The 13,473-nt window shown below is 46.8% G+C and overlaps 4 protein-coding genes across 4 annotated transcripts; 2 read left to right on the top strand and 2 right to left on the bottom strand.

Moving 5' to 3' along the window:
• The first annotated feature begins 449 nt into the window (after positions 1–449).
• LOC128310358 (zinc finger protein 345-like) lies at positions 450–3,339 on the top strand. Its single transcript, XM_053046980.1, has 5 exons — positions 450–751; positions 818–1,699; positions 1,764–2,240; positions 2,309–2,543; positions 2,611–3,339. Exons 1-5 carry the CDS (start codon positions 515–517, stop codon positions 2,754–2,756), a joined length of 1,977 nt encoding a protein of 658 aa, XP_052902940.1. The 5' UTR covers positions 450–514; the 3' UTR covers positions 2,757–3,339.
• LOC128310357 (regulator of nonsense transcripts 1 homolog) lies at positions 3,324–8,110 on the bottom strand. Its single transcript, XM_053046979.1, has 3 exons — positions 7,782–8,110; positions 7,293–7,685; positions 3,324–7,230 (listed from the first exon to the last, which is right to left on the bottom strand). Exons 1-3 carry the CDS (start codon positions 7,940–7,942, stop codon positions 4,341–4,343), a joined length of 3,444 nt encoding a protein of 1,147 aa, XP_052902939.1. The 5' UTR covers positions 7,943–8,110; the 3' UTR covers positions 3,324–4,340.
• Positions 8,111–8,562: 452 nt separating this feature from the next.
• LOC128301702 (39S ribosomal protein S30, mitochondrial) lies at positions 8,563–10,360 on the top strand. Its single transcript, XM_053038299.1, has 2 exons — positions 8,563–9,028; positions 9,092–10,360. Exons 1-2 carry the CDS (start codon positions 8,589–8,591, stop codon positions 10,317–10,319), a joined length of 1,668 nt encoding a protein of 555 aa, XP_052894259.1. The 5' UTR covers positions 8,563–8,588; the 3' UTR covers positions 10,320–10,360.
• A 39-nt stretch (positions 10,361–10,399) lies between these two features.
• LOC128301692 (DNA replication licensing factor Mcm3) lies at positions 10,400–13,292 on the bottom strand. The gene is made up of 3 exons (XM_053038287.1): positions 13,138–13,292; positions 11,758–13,047; positions 10,400–11,684 (listed from the first exon to the last, which is right to left on the bottom strand). The coding sequence occupies exons 1-3, from the start codon at positions 13,201–13,203 to the stop codon at positions 10,569–10,571; spliced, it is 2,472 nt and encodes an 823-aa protein (XP_052894247.1). The 5' UTR covers positions 13,204–13,292; the 3' UTR covers positions 10,400–10,568.
• Between the last annotated feature and the right edge of the window lie 181 nt (positions 13,293–13,473).

Below are 13,473 nucleotides of genomic sequence, written 5' to 3'. Positions count from 1 at the left end.
ACTTTTTTCATGACAGCCCGATGGCTGGTGCATGAGGCAGTGTTCTCGTACAGAAATAAATGAAATCGATTCCTATTGTATTTATGTATTGTATTTATGTATGTATTTCGATTGATCCATTGCATTTATGAGACCTACATGTTACATTATATTACCATTCATATCATGTTACACTTGAAATCCGTCGGAAATTTATCTTTTTCTCCAATTCAAGACCGAATCATATCGATGGATCGCGGTGGAAAATATAGGCGATGAAAATTAAGAATAGTTTATCAAATTTTGTCATTGAAAATGGTTAAAATTTTAATATAAATCGCTAATGCAATCAAAACGATTGAAGCGGTAAATATTCCAGAGAAAATTGCACAGTGTGGTTAGCCCCTATAACTTCCCGAAAGGAAAACATGACTCGAGGCGCTGTCAACATAGCAAAACAACAACACAGAGTTAGTGGGAAATCATTCTTCTCAACGTTGTGCACAAAAACCTAACTCGGACGTAATGTGCAAAAATGGCCAACCAGTCAACCTACCTGCCTAGAAAGGAAGTAAAGCCAACGGCGAAACCTTCAACGATGAAAATATCGCGAAGTACGCGTGCAACGGCTGCCCCTGGTAGTACCGATCCCAAAATCATTTACCTAGATCGGGTTTGTCGCACATGTTTGGGCGAAAGGGAGAAGGATCAGTTAAAGGACCTGTTCGAGTTGAGCCTGGCAGAAACGATAATGAGTTGCACAAGTCTTACGGTAAAGGTTCATTAAACAGGCTCGCTCGAATACATGCACACTATATACGTTTTTATACTTTTTAAGGTAACTGAATCCGATGGGCTTCCGTGTCACATTTGCTCCGACTGTTGTGTGGAGCTGGAGCGAAGTTTCAACTTTCGGCAAATGTCCAAAGCGTCTGATGCGACGATACGATCGTTGATTGAAAAGTCGGTCGTTATTAAACAGGACAGTGAAACCAAGTATGAAGTACTGAATGTGGTTTTTACCGACTCTGACGGTAACACGGAAACATCCGCCGTCGTCGTACCCATAGAGGAGCTTCGCTTTCAGCTAATGAACGCCAACAACACTGTAATGGAAGTGACGGCTGAGGAGAATGTCACAATTCCAAACCGGAAAGCAATCCAAATGCAACCTACGCAACTGCTCGAAAGCGACCCAGATGGCAAAGAGCCTGGTCTGGGGGAAAAACTCGCACTGAAAGTGAATCCCAATGATCTTCTGAACGAACCAACACTTACGACGTCGTCGAACAAAGAAGCTTCGGAACCACCTAGAACGCAAGCTCTCAGGGAATCTACAATTCTTCGAAACTTGAAGCAGGAATTGTCTGAATTTATTGGCAGCAACTGTACTGCCATTACGAAGGAAGTGGAAATTGTAGATGAGAATGAGGACGACGAGCTGATCCATGTGGACTACCTAAAGGACGCGCTAACTGAGGAGTATATTCAGTTCATGGAAACGCAACTAGCGTCTACCGGTGCCGGCAACAAAGAGGAACAGCTGGAGCAGGAACATTTGAACAATTTGATCCATGCGTCAATGGAAGCAGAAGAACCGCGCGACCGGCATAAAGCAAGCGATTACCTCGAAAGAGATACAACACACTGCAAGATATGTGATGTCCAGTTTAGCAAACGTAGACTGTACCGAAAGCACGTCAATCGAAAACATTCCGAAGTAGGTTAGTGTGGGAAAAAAGCGTACAACTGGAACTCAAATGGTACTTTTTCCCTTTTTTCAGAAACGCTTCGAATGCAATCACTGCCCAAGGAAATTTGCCGAAAAGTCCGTCCTTAACAATCATATGCTGCGTCACACCGGGGAGAAAACACACGTGTGCGATGTTTGTGAGGCACGGTTCTACGAGAAGACTTTATTAAATGTGCACATGCGACGGCACTCTGGTTTACGGCCCTATGCTTGCGAACTGTGCGACAAACGGTTCACTACGCGCAGCATTCTCAACACACATCAAAAAGTGCACAATGATCCTCGGCCCCACATATGCAACGTATGCCAGAAGGGTTTCAAACTGTCCTGGCAGCTAAAGGCTCACAGTCGAGTGCACACGAACGAAAAACCCTTCGAATGTCCCTACTGTCACAAACGGTTTAACCAAAACGGTAATTTGGCAGTGCACATTCGTACCCATTCGGGAGAAAAACCGTTCAAATGCAAAATCTGCGATAAGGCGTATCCTAGCCAGGGAGAATTGAGGGTTAGTAGGTGGTGAAACTCATAGTAAAGCCCAACATGCTTCACCTTTTCCTCTTTTCATTCTTGCAGGGTCACATGCGACACCACACGGGGGAGGAAACGGCAAAGAAAGTGGTGTGCGCCGTCTGTAGCAAAGCATTTTCTGCCAACCACGTGCTAGCGATCCATATGCGCACACACACCAAGGAAAAGCCGTACTGTTGTACGCTTTGTGAGAAGCGGTTCATGATGCGAGTGCACCTAACAGTCCATATGCGTTCACACACTGGTGAAAAACCATTCGCATGTAGTTTGTGCGAAAAGGGTATGTCGGTAGTACAACATTATCTATAGAATCGGGCAATGATTGGCATAGGAATTCTTCTTTGCAGCATTTCCTACCAATTATCAGTTGAAAATGCACAGCTACGTGCATACAGGTGAGAAAAACTACTCCTGCGATGTTTGTGACCGCAAATTCAGCAGCTCAGCCAATCGTAACACTCACCGTAAAACACACGACCGGAAGACGAATTAACAGCATTGTCTTGGGGACCACATTGAAATTGAGATACTCGCTACTAGCTGCCAACGGGTCACTCTACGCTCTGAGGAATCTTCGCCTTTCAACACACCTGACGCCACGATAGAAGCGGTCTACATGATTCCTGGTCGTCTACATGGAAAGGGGTGGCGTGGTCGGTGCAAATTGAAATGAATTGATATCCGGATAAGCACATATATGAGCATAGGGGTCGGCAGCATACAAGTGGCTAAAGTTGACATTCTTAGACGTTTCTGAGACTTCGAATACTGTGGAGTCACTAGAGAGTTATGTGCTATAACTCTTATCTAAACCATGGATCCAATTTTGCATTCAAAACAATATTTTATTGACCAACACGAAACAAAATCGTCATAAGACGGAATCTAATAGTCAATGTACTCGACGTCGAAGAACCCAGATGTTTAATAGCTTCTTCCTAATCGCTGCGAACAAGTTCTGCATCTACCCTTTAGTAAATGAACCGAAAACAAAACTAAATGGTGTCCTCATGCTCGTTGCTTGCGGAGTTGACCTGTTACCCTACACACTGTCTCTATACCATACTAAACCGAAAGAACCGAAAAGTAAATCTCCTGCTGAACCAATGATAACTGAAATGAGGAACGTGTTTATTTTGCAACGCTCTGCAACACTTGGACGGGTGTACCGTCATCGTGTAGTAGCCTCTTTTGCTGTCGTAAAGACGGCGCACAATCGGAAACTAATACCCCGGCAATATCTAGTTTGCTAGTGGTCAAATTCTTGTACCAATGTTTGCATGTACGATTGCAGAAATTGAAAGCAATCATTTACTGATGCATGGACAGGAGTTTTTTTCTTAATTGCATCTAAATGAAGTTAAAGAACATCGTCCGTTCAAAGTAATTAAGAGCCACGGAAGCGGCACCTCAGAAAAAAAATATTTCAGCCAAACCTTCAATGAGGCAATTCTGTATAGGAGCTATCTGTTGCTACCAACGAACAATGATAAGTTTCGTTAGCAGCAACATGAGAGCTACCTTATGGACAACAGACAGTTGTTGTTGTGTTCGAGATGTTTTACTGCTCACTGCCTTCGGTACTGGCCGAAGCGGCCAGAGCATTAGCTACGTTTCCTGCGCCAAAGTCTTTCGTTTCAGCAAAACTATAGAGCTAATATCGGCATCCCTCTCCTTTCCGCTTCCCTGGCTAAAGAGAGAGGTGGGTAGCTGGGCGATTCGACACTTTCGCAGCATTGTCAACCCAACGTCTGACGGTCGCCATCGAGGTGTCCACCGTTAATGCCCCACTGGCCATTCGGCGCGAAATTGTACTCATTTCGGTTCTCGGATAGTGGCGTCACCTAATGGATGTAATCCGGGGCCAGCGGGCGGTTCGTACCTTCTCCCTCTCTCAATTGATGCTTTTACGGGGTCTGTCGTAAGCCTCAGGTTAGCCTTTGCATGATTTTGCTCGCTCGATAAAATCGTGCTTCCATCTGTTATTGTTCACCGTGTGTCGTTTATGTTGGATGATAGCCTTTTGCATCGTCTTTAGCATTCCAGCTTTTTTCCTTTTCTGCCATTCGCTCCATTATCAGTACGGTTGGGAGAATTGGGAACTATTTGCCAGTTCGAACGCCAAACGATCACCCGGTCCAGATTGGCTGTGATAGTTTGATTCTTGCGATAGTATGTTGTCCATTTGCGACTGATAGTCACCCATATAGTCCTGGGAAAATTCTGGTTGCTGCGACAGACTGAAGCCAGGTTGGGACATATTCTGCGACATGCCCTGGGTAAGCGAAGCACCTGCACTGTTTATCCCGTGGGTATTGTGGCTGCTACTAGGTGGCCCTATTGGACGCGGGCGACTCGGTTTAGCACCGGAGCTTGACCCCGCACCGGAAGCTAGCAATTGGCTAGCAGTTTTTCCTACCACTGGGCGACGCGTTTGTTTGGCCGCTTGAATTGCTGCTGCCTGTTGCTGTTGATAAAAACGTGATGGGGCGTTCGACATATTGATGAACATTCCCACCGGGACCGGCATATTGCTAACGGCGGGATGTGAACGTTGGGGTGAAATGTAACCGATCGGATCGTGAACTTTGCGCATGAACGCATCAAGCGGTGTATTGGCGCTGGCGCTGTTACTGCTGCCATGGTTGGTCATCTCCATAAATCCACCCGGCTGGTGATAGGTATTTGTGTTACCGTATCCTGCGAGCGGATTGTGTGCATAACTTGATGTAGGACCAGGATTACGATCGAAATAACTACCGCCCAGGACCTCCTTGGCGTCATACATGGCGTTGGTCATGAAATGTGACCCGGGGTTCAGTGTATTGATAATCTTTTTCGGTTTGGTGAACTGAATCATCGATTCCTTCAGATTGTTGAGCGATCCTTCCACCAGCACCTTTTTGTCCTTGTAGAAGTTCAGTAGATGGTTCCAAAGCTCCTGTTTGGCAAGCACCTTTGGATTGCCGACAATAATGATACCATATTTGGCACGAGTCAGCGCAACGTTCAACCGGCGTGGATCGTTCAGAAACCCTATACCCTGGTGTTCATTCGCACGTACACAGGACATGATAATGATATCCTTCTCTCGACCTTGAAAAGCATCCACGCTGGCTATTTCAATTTCCTGGTACAGCTTCGAGTGCAATGAGCCTTGATACTGCATGTACTGAACCAGGTACGCTCGCTGTCCTTCGTACGGCGTAATGATACCGATTTGTTCCGGCTTTATGCCAGCCTTCAGGAATCGAGTAGTTATTTTTTCCACATTGGATGCCTCCGTGCGGTTAAGGTATGATGTACCTGATCCTGCGATTTCTTCCTGTCCCTGAGTGACGAGGAAAAACATCGGACACTCCAGCGAGGGCCATGGGAAATCAACTTTAAGCTTGCGCTCATCCGCACATACACCGTTTTGAAGACTGCCCTCGTAGAAGAAGTTCGACGGAAACTGTGAGAGCTCCGGATGCATTCTGTACTGCACCTCAAGCCTAAAGGGACGAATGCCAAGAGCCACCAACCGTTCGAACAGACTTTGCGACAAACCTGCCTTAGCCGCCTTCTTACACATCACTACCGGACCCAGCTGACAGTGATCACCAACCAGGATGAGCTGTTTGGCTCCCAACACCACCGGTACCATACACTCTGGCTCGGTTGACTGCATCGATTCGTCAATCAAGATGGAATTGAACTTGATGCGCTGCAAACGAAGATCACCCGCTCCTACGCAGGTACAGCAAATGACATCGGCCGCTTCCAACAGTTCACGTTCTGATTGCTTTTTCAACGACCGATAACGGCGTTCATCCGAAAGACTCAGTTCACCAGTTTCATCCTTTAATTGCTGCAATTTTTTCAATTCCGAGTTTTGTGCCATATTGCGGATTTGATTGTGCAACGCCAGAAAGCTGACCGGCGAGTCGATCGCTTCGCGCGACCGTGCACACACACGCACTACCTTCAGATTGGTACGGTGTATTTTTTCCGTCAGCTGATCGACCGCAGTGTTGCTCGGAGCGCACACTAAGATTGGTCCACTGTTAAGACGCGCCAGTTGGTACACAATTGTGGCCGAGGTGACTGTCTTTCCAGTTCCGGGCGGACCTTGGATCAGGCTCAATGGACGTTGCAGTGCGTGCCGAACCGCATACACCTGAGACCGGTTAAGATCGGGGAGATTGGGGGCACTGAAGTGTTTGGGCAAATTCAACCTAAACAGCACTTCCTCAGCACCATCGGCCCGAACATTTCCAAGCAATCGGGTGTAAATGTAATTCGAAACGCTTTTGGCATCCATCGCAAACTTGCGCAATGCTTGTTGCATCCGTTCGAACGACGTGCCTTTCCAGATGAAATCTACCGAGAAGTTACTGGTGCGCTCTATCGGTGCCTGATGGTTGTGTTTCAGCTCTAAGCCAACATCGTCACCATAGTTGTCCGGCACCTTAATCACATGTCCAATGCAACTCCACGGCTTGTGCAGCTCTCCGACGTAGCGCAGCTTCAGTTCATCCCCGTGCATCAGCTTCATATCTCCGTCATTCTTCGCCAGCGTGAAATAAGCGATCGTTTTCTTGTTAAGGCCCGTATCCCATCGAATTTCAATGTTCTCCTGCGTTTGACTTTCCTTTAATTTTTCATCATAATCCGCTTCCAGCTTCACTAGTGGTCCGAACGTATTTTGATACTGATACCCATCGACGTAACGCAACTGCACCTGTTGTGGTTCCTTGTCGATGCCTGGCTTCTCCAGATCCTGGAACGTTGCGTCAACGTTTTCTTTCCACAGCTCTTCCAGCTTGTTAATTTGAGCCGCGGACACTTTGCGCGCACGCAACTGATCCTGCTCGGTTGGGATCTTTACCAACCAAAACAGGAAACAACGATCTGCGATCAGTGGTTTCCATTGTTCCTGGTCCCAGTTCATGTCCTTGATGGAATTCTGTGCGGCACATGGTTGTCTACACATGATAGGAGTATGCTATTTAAATCGGGCAACTTGTGAGGCCTATCATCAACTTACCTGCACAACAGCACAACGACCGAGTCGCTTTTGGCGGGAATGAATCCGAGCACAAACACGTTCCGAACGGCGCAAGAATAACACTCCAGGACTGTCTCGCCTAGGGGACCGTCCGCGTGCAGCGTGACTTCCCGATGTTTGGCCCGTACGAGATGATTCACAATGTGTGATCCGGACGTGCTTCCGCGTCCGTTACAGAACCATTTTTTGCAGATATTACACATCACCACAGTACTAGGCTCGTGTATACCACAGTAACGACACGCATGTGGAGGAAGATCCTTATTCTCCACTGGGTCCAGCTCATCCTCATCCTCCTCAAACTGCAGCTCTCCGATGGCCGAAGTAATGCCGGACAACTTCGTCGGATCAGCGCCAATACGCCGTCCGAATCCATTCACCTAAGAAAGATAAGATACATAAGCATATTGACTTCTGACATTCGATTCCTGCCAATAGTTAAGTACCTGGCTGCTTCCACCAAGATGATCGAGCTGCGAGGCTTGGGTTTGACTTTGCGAAGGTATCGTAAAGTCGCGAAAGTCATACTCGGTACCCTGTGAATCGGCTCCGACGAAGAAGTTCTCCTCCGTATCGACAAAGGTCAGCGATTGGGAACCAGTCGTTCCGTCGTAAGCATCGACACTCATCACGACGCCTCACGGGGTTTTTTTCGCGGATATTTACCCCTCGCTAGAGCACAGCTATTTGTCTACACTGCTGAACCGCCCCACGATTTCGCGCCCACTGGCAGCACTCAATTCGGCTGAATTGAATCTTCTGTACTCGTACTTTAAGATACTGGTCGATTTCACAATTTTCCGATGCACCCGTTTGCTAATAATTAATACAACGCGTATTTTGTGAATGTGCGATGCTGCTGCTGCTGCTGTTTCAGCTGCTCTTTTCCACCACACGTTTTTTACAATGTGTGGGTAAAATCCTACACGACGTAGAAAGTCGTCGTCTTCCTGGTCTGACATCCACTGTCACATCTGTCAACGGAATAACAATTAATCTGTTTTTCTTCTCTTTTTGTACTTTTCCAACCAAATGCCGCTTTTTTAGTATTGATATTCATGACTATCGCGAATATATCCAATTGAATTTCGGGAGGTTTTTATTTAGTAAAATGGGTAACTTTCCTTACACTGTCGGAAGTCGACATAACGGCCGACACACGTTGGTCTGTATAACGTATGACATTTGTGAAAAAAACGACAGTTCAAAATTGACATGTTTCGGCACCTTATTTTTCAGCATTTCATAACAAACCGGAGTGGTGTGCAGTGAGAAATGTTGTCGAGAAATTTTCGCCCTAATTTATGGCATTTTGGTCGCCATGGTCAACGTGCACTAGTTACCCGACCACTTCCCAGCAAAGAGCACGAATATACAAATCAACCGGAATACCCAGCCATACAGGATTTAAGCTACCCGGCCAGGAAGAAACGTGAACGACAGTCATGGCATCAGAAGATAGCCAAGCTGAGCACAGTGGAAGAAAAATTGTTCGAAATTAACATGCCTAAGTACTACGGATACAAAACGAATATGCTAACAGACGAAAAGTTCCCGTACAACATTAAACCGTTCATGCAGTATGCGACCAGAACGTGCTTTCAGAAGGGTTTACCCCAGTTCTACGATCCGCTGAAGGAAGAGGCTTCTAAGATACTGCAAACTGTGCAGAGTGCGCTCGAGGACACAGTAGCTTTCGAGCATTCAAGCTACAGGTAATGGTATAAACCTAATTGAATGCTAATGAAATTAAACTGGTTTTCTCATCTGATTTTTAGTCACTTAATGCGTGACGGAAATGTATCTCCAATCGAAAAGGAAGAGACGGTGACCAGATCTCTGCTGCGGCAGCTAAATCGTACACTAGCTAACGCACTTGCTCCAAACTGCAGTCATCTAAGTGAGATCGAGACGGATTTCGATCCTCGACATGAAGCATTTTGGTTTCTTGGTGGCATCTATCCTCCGAAGCTGGTCAAAAAGATCAAAGAAGGTGTCGAATGGCAGAAACAATACGCTAACGATCCATACGATCGCAACATCCAGTATATTGGTAAGCCATACTTGGCCGTAAGACACAAACATCCGCTGGATCCTTTGGTTTCGAAGGATCTGGAATCGCTCGACGTTAAGCAAGATAACGTTGAAGTTCCAGATTATCGGTACGATCCGTTAGCTTTGGGATATATGACTAATTTCCGTCATGCGACGACTGTGCCAGGGTTTTGGCCCGGTGATCAACATGAGTTTGGATTGATGTCGTTTCAACGACGAACTCACGCACACGATCGCTACAAGTATTGTGCGGTTAACGATTTGGATGAAGCTATCCATGCTCAAGGTATTTTGTCCAGCTTTGCTTGGTTGCTGGGTCAAGCCTCCTATCAGGGGTTTTCTGTGTTCAACGACGTAACGTACCCGTTGGTTACCCAGACTATTGTAACTGACGGCAAGCAATGGTCCTTCTATGCGTATCAGCTCAATACGACGCTATTGCACTCGGATCAAGTTGATGTTAACAACCGATATAACTTGTGCTGGGGTACGGAAGCCCTGCAGCTGTACGACTCGATTGACGACAGTGGTAACATCCACGGCCTCAACACTGAAGTCCTTCTTCAGTTGATCATGTTCTACATCAACCAACCGAAAGAACGTGCAGCTAAACTAAAGCCATACCTGTGTCCAACGGAAACCCGCGTTGCAGATATCAAGGATGTGAACCGGCGAACATTTATGGAGCAAGCCTACAAGCACTTGGTATCGAACCGGCCCCGTCACCGATTAGTGCCGGAAGTGTACCAGTGGGAAAAGATTTACAAAATAGACCACAAGACACGGCCGATGGATGCGAAACGTAGACCATTTGAGTTGGGCGAAAATATGTATAATCGACGCTTGGACGACCATGCGCTGAAGTACATTCCCCGTGCTGTGCGTCCGGGTGGCCCCAAGAGTAGACCTAAGTTTGAGGCGACGTACTATCCCAACGTACGAAGGCAGTAAACAGTTAAATGTGAATAAGACAGCAAAACTCTCGTAATGAAATATATATGGAAACCCTACCATTGCTTTTCAAAGTAATTCCCTTACCATCGGTGCGCAAACATATTTTTATCAAACAACATTTACACTACATTCTTATTCATTCAGTAATCAAAAAGCACATCTAGCTTAACATAATACCCAGTAAGTGAGAAAATATAGTGAAATGGAAAAAAGCAAACATTCTTGAAGCGATCTTCATGATCCGTCTTAAATGAGGAATACCATATCATCGTGTACCATTATGCTGTTACTTTCGGTCATCTGATTCACAGCAGCCGTTATTTCACCTGAAGTAAATGCCTCATCTCCACTATTCTCGTTGATGTGCTTCGTCAGTCTAGCGAGCGATGCCGATTGATCGTGGAAATGTTTGAACGCCATAAACACACCCTGGCGGAACAATTTCAGGCGTCCCTCGCTGATTGCTACCACACTACCCTCACCGGATTCACCCACAGTATCCATTGTGGCGGCACCCGCCAAAGCATCGCTGGCCCCGATCGTAGTTCGTCGTGTCAAATCGCCTCGATCCGGTGGAGAAGTTAGCAAATCCTCGTGGTCTTGGTCGGACTCATCCCCATCCGCAGGCAGTTCTGTACGGGTTCGCTTGGACCGACGTGTACCCTGCGATCTCATTTCCTCATGATTCTCTTCCTCTTCCTCTTCTGTCTCTTCTTGCGATTCGTCATCTTCCGTGCGGCGACGCTTTTTCTTTTCCTTTTCCAACACTTTCTTAAAGTAAGCGAACTGTATTAACTCGATCGCTGCCTGGGCATCTTGTTCGGCAACCGAGCGGGACATGCGTGCCTTAGCGTGAGCCGTGGATAGACGAATAAGCGTTTCAAGAGTACGCGCCGTTACTGGTTGCGTCCGGGCGACATCCGAGTCGACTAGATCCTGGGACCGCAGACGAGAGTACTCGTTCGAGATCATCTCGCATGCGGTTTCAGTCAGCTTCGGTTTTAGACATTTGGCGATATGAATGTACTTACGCATGAATTCCATCGACAAGATCTGATCGCTGCGCTTGCGAGACGCACCATGCAGCAGTGGATCGTATTTCTCGTACATAGGTGTTTCTTTGTCTTCCGCCGATTCGGGATTGATGGTTGATAACATATCTACGGCACTAACGCCCATCGGAAGCACATCACCGTCTTGTTCCTTCGGATTGCGATAGCGATGCATGCGCACCACATGATCCGATATCATACGATCATGATCACTGTCGATAACGTCCAACATAACAAACAGAAGATCAAATCGAGAGAGAAGGGAATCCTGCAGACCAATGTTTTCCATCGGCGTCTTGTACTGATCATACTGTGAGTGAAAAGAAATAAATTAATCAAACAATAATAATCTCGAAGGGTTAATAATGCGGCATTTTACTTACACGCCCATAGACAGGATTAGCAGCAGCAAGAACGGAACATCTAGCGTTTAGTGACGCATGTATGCCGGCTTTTGAAATAGTCACACGCCCCTGTTCCATTACCTCGTGGATTGCCGTTCGATCGATGTCACTCATCTTGTCGAATTCGTCGATGCAAACCACACCTCGATCGGCTAAAACCATAGCGCCCGCTTCAAGGCGACGTTCTCCCGTTTCCTGGTCGGTTGTTACGGCCGCAGTTAAACCGACGCCACTCGATCCACGACCGGTGGTTGTGATAGCACGTGGAGCTGTATTTAGCACATAACGCAGGAGCTGCGACTTGGCGACACTTGGATCGCCAATTAGCAAAACATTCACGTCGCCACGCAGACGTGTTCCGTTGGCCAGATTCTTTTCAATGCCGCCCAACAATAGGCACAGAATAGCCTTCTTAACGTACTCATGCCCATGAATTGATGGTGCCAGGCTCTTCGAAAGCAGATCAAAAATATCATTATTTTTCGCCAGCTTCTTGCACATGTTGATCTCCTCACGCGTGACGCTAAGTGTGCTTTCTTTGTTCAGCTGCGAAATATTGTTCGCAATCAGCACGGTACGGAAGGTGCCCGTTGTATATCCACCCTGCTTACCCGGCAGACAGCGATAATTACCAACTATCTGAACGCGATCACCCGGCTTACAGCGATCGACTAAATCATCGTCGCACACCACATCTACCGAGCGAGGTAGTTGACCGGCAGGGGCTTTTTCCGGCATTTCCTGAATGCTAAGCGTCTGGTGGTCTTTGTACACCGACAGGCCAAACTCCGTCTCCAGCAGATTTCCATCGTCATCCTTGGTCGGGTAGACTGCGCTCGTTGGTACGGCTTCAAACGAAGTAAGATCCGTGTAACGACGTTCCATCACCTTTTTCGTGGCCGGGCAGTAGTGCACACTCTTTACCACTTTGGGTCGTATGAGCGATACCTTCGTCACGATACCCTCCACACAGACGAGATTGCCCAGAAAGCGAGAAGTTAACGATCGTGGCGTTACATGCTTGTTGCCAAAGCTTCCCTCAAAAGCTACATGAAAATCTTCCTGCGTCTTGGCGTAGCTAAGATCGATGGAGGAGACGTAGTCCTTCAGTGCGCGCGAGAATGCCAGCTGCTCATCGAAGGCGCTATTCAGGAGAGCCAACGCTCGTGCAGGATTCTTACGACGAATATCGTTGATGTTCACTACCAAGCGTTTGCTTTTGTCGTTGATCATTTTTCGCACATGCGCCATATATGTGCCCTGGTCTTCCTGTAATGTAACATCGATTTATGAGATCAATCTATGGAAACCTCTACACCCCGTTTTATTCCATGATCCCACAAACCAACTGGCACTTACTTCGTCGTCCAGGAAGTTGAGATACTCATTTTGAATAGATGCAAGGCGTTGATCGTCTTCTGCCATGTTCACGATATAGAATGTTAACAAGAGCACGCAACGAAGAGAATTTTAATTTTCAAACAAATCTTTTCTCACAATCAATTGACCAACGAACCAGAAACACACGCAACGAATGGCTTGGTGAACGCAATTATCAACACCGAAATGCGCGCGAAAATTTCACCGATGACAGAGAACAGGAAAGCGGTATAAACGATATAAACAATACCAGCACACTAGCGACATTGTTCGTCGGTGGCCAAAATATGAGCTTACAATGACAGCAGAAGAAAA

Source organism: Anopheles moucheti, chromosome 2 (assembly GCF_943734755.1).
Source record: "Anopheles moucheti chromosome 2, idAnoMoucSN_F20_07, whole genome shotgun sequence".
Lineage (NCBI taxonomy): Eukaryota > Metazoa > Arthropoda > Insecta > Diptera > Culicidae > Anopheles > Anopheles moucheti.
This window is presented reverse-complemented; position numbering and strand designations above follow the sequence as displayed.

Excerpts from the sequence above, each read along its gene's own strand:
- LOC128310357 (XM_053046979.1), bottom strand. The coding sequence starts at position 7,942 with ATGAGTGTCGATGCTTACGACGGAACGACTGGTTCCCAATCGCTGACC. Across the intron at positions 7,686-7,781 it reads ACCCAAGCCTCGCAGCTCGA|ATTCGGACGGCGTATTGGCG; the intron begins TCATCTTGGTGG and ends TTAGGTGAATGG. Across the intron at positions 7,231-7,292 it reads GTCGTTGTGCTGTTGTGCAG|ACAACCATGTGCCGCACAGA; the intron begins GTAAGTTGATGA and ends TATCATGTGTAG.
- LOC128310358 (XM_053046980.1), top strand. The coding sequence starts at position 515 with ATGGCCAACCAGTCAACCTACCTGCCTAGAAAGGAAGTAAAGCCAACG. Across the intron at positions 752-817 it reads TGAGTTGCACAAGTCTTACG|GTAACTGAATCCGATGGGCT; the intron begins GTAAAGGTTCAT and ends ATACTTTTTAAG. Across the intron at positions 2,544-2,610 it reads ATGTAGTTTGTGCGAAAAGG|CATTTCCTACCAATTATCAG; the intron begins GTATGTCGGTAG and ends TCTTCTTTGCAG.
- LOC128301702 (XM_053038299.1), top strand. The coding sequence starts at position 8,589 with ATGTTGTCGAGAAATTTTCGCCCTAATTTATGGCATTTTGGTCGCCAT. Across the intron at positions 9,029-9,091 it reads TTCGAGCATTCAAGCTACAG|TCACTTAATGCGTGACGGAA; the intron begins GTAATGGTATAA and ends TCTGATTTTTAG.
- LOC128301692 (XM_053038287.1), bottom strand. The coding sequence starts at position 13,203 with ATGGCAGAAGACGATCAACGCCTTGCATCTATTCAAAATGAGTATCTC. Across the intron at positions 13,048-13,137 it reads TCAACTTCCTGGACGACGAA|GAAGACCAGGGCACATATAT; the intron begins GTAAGTGCCAGT and ends GTTACATTACAG. Across the intron at positions 11,685-11,757 it reads CTAATCCTGTCTATGGGCGT|TATGATCAGTACAAGACGCC; the intron begins GTAAGTAAAATG and ends TTTCACTCACAG.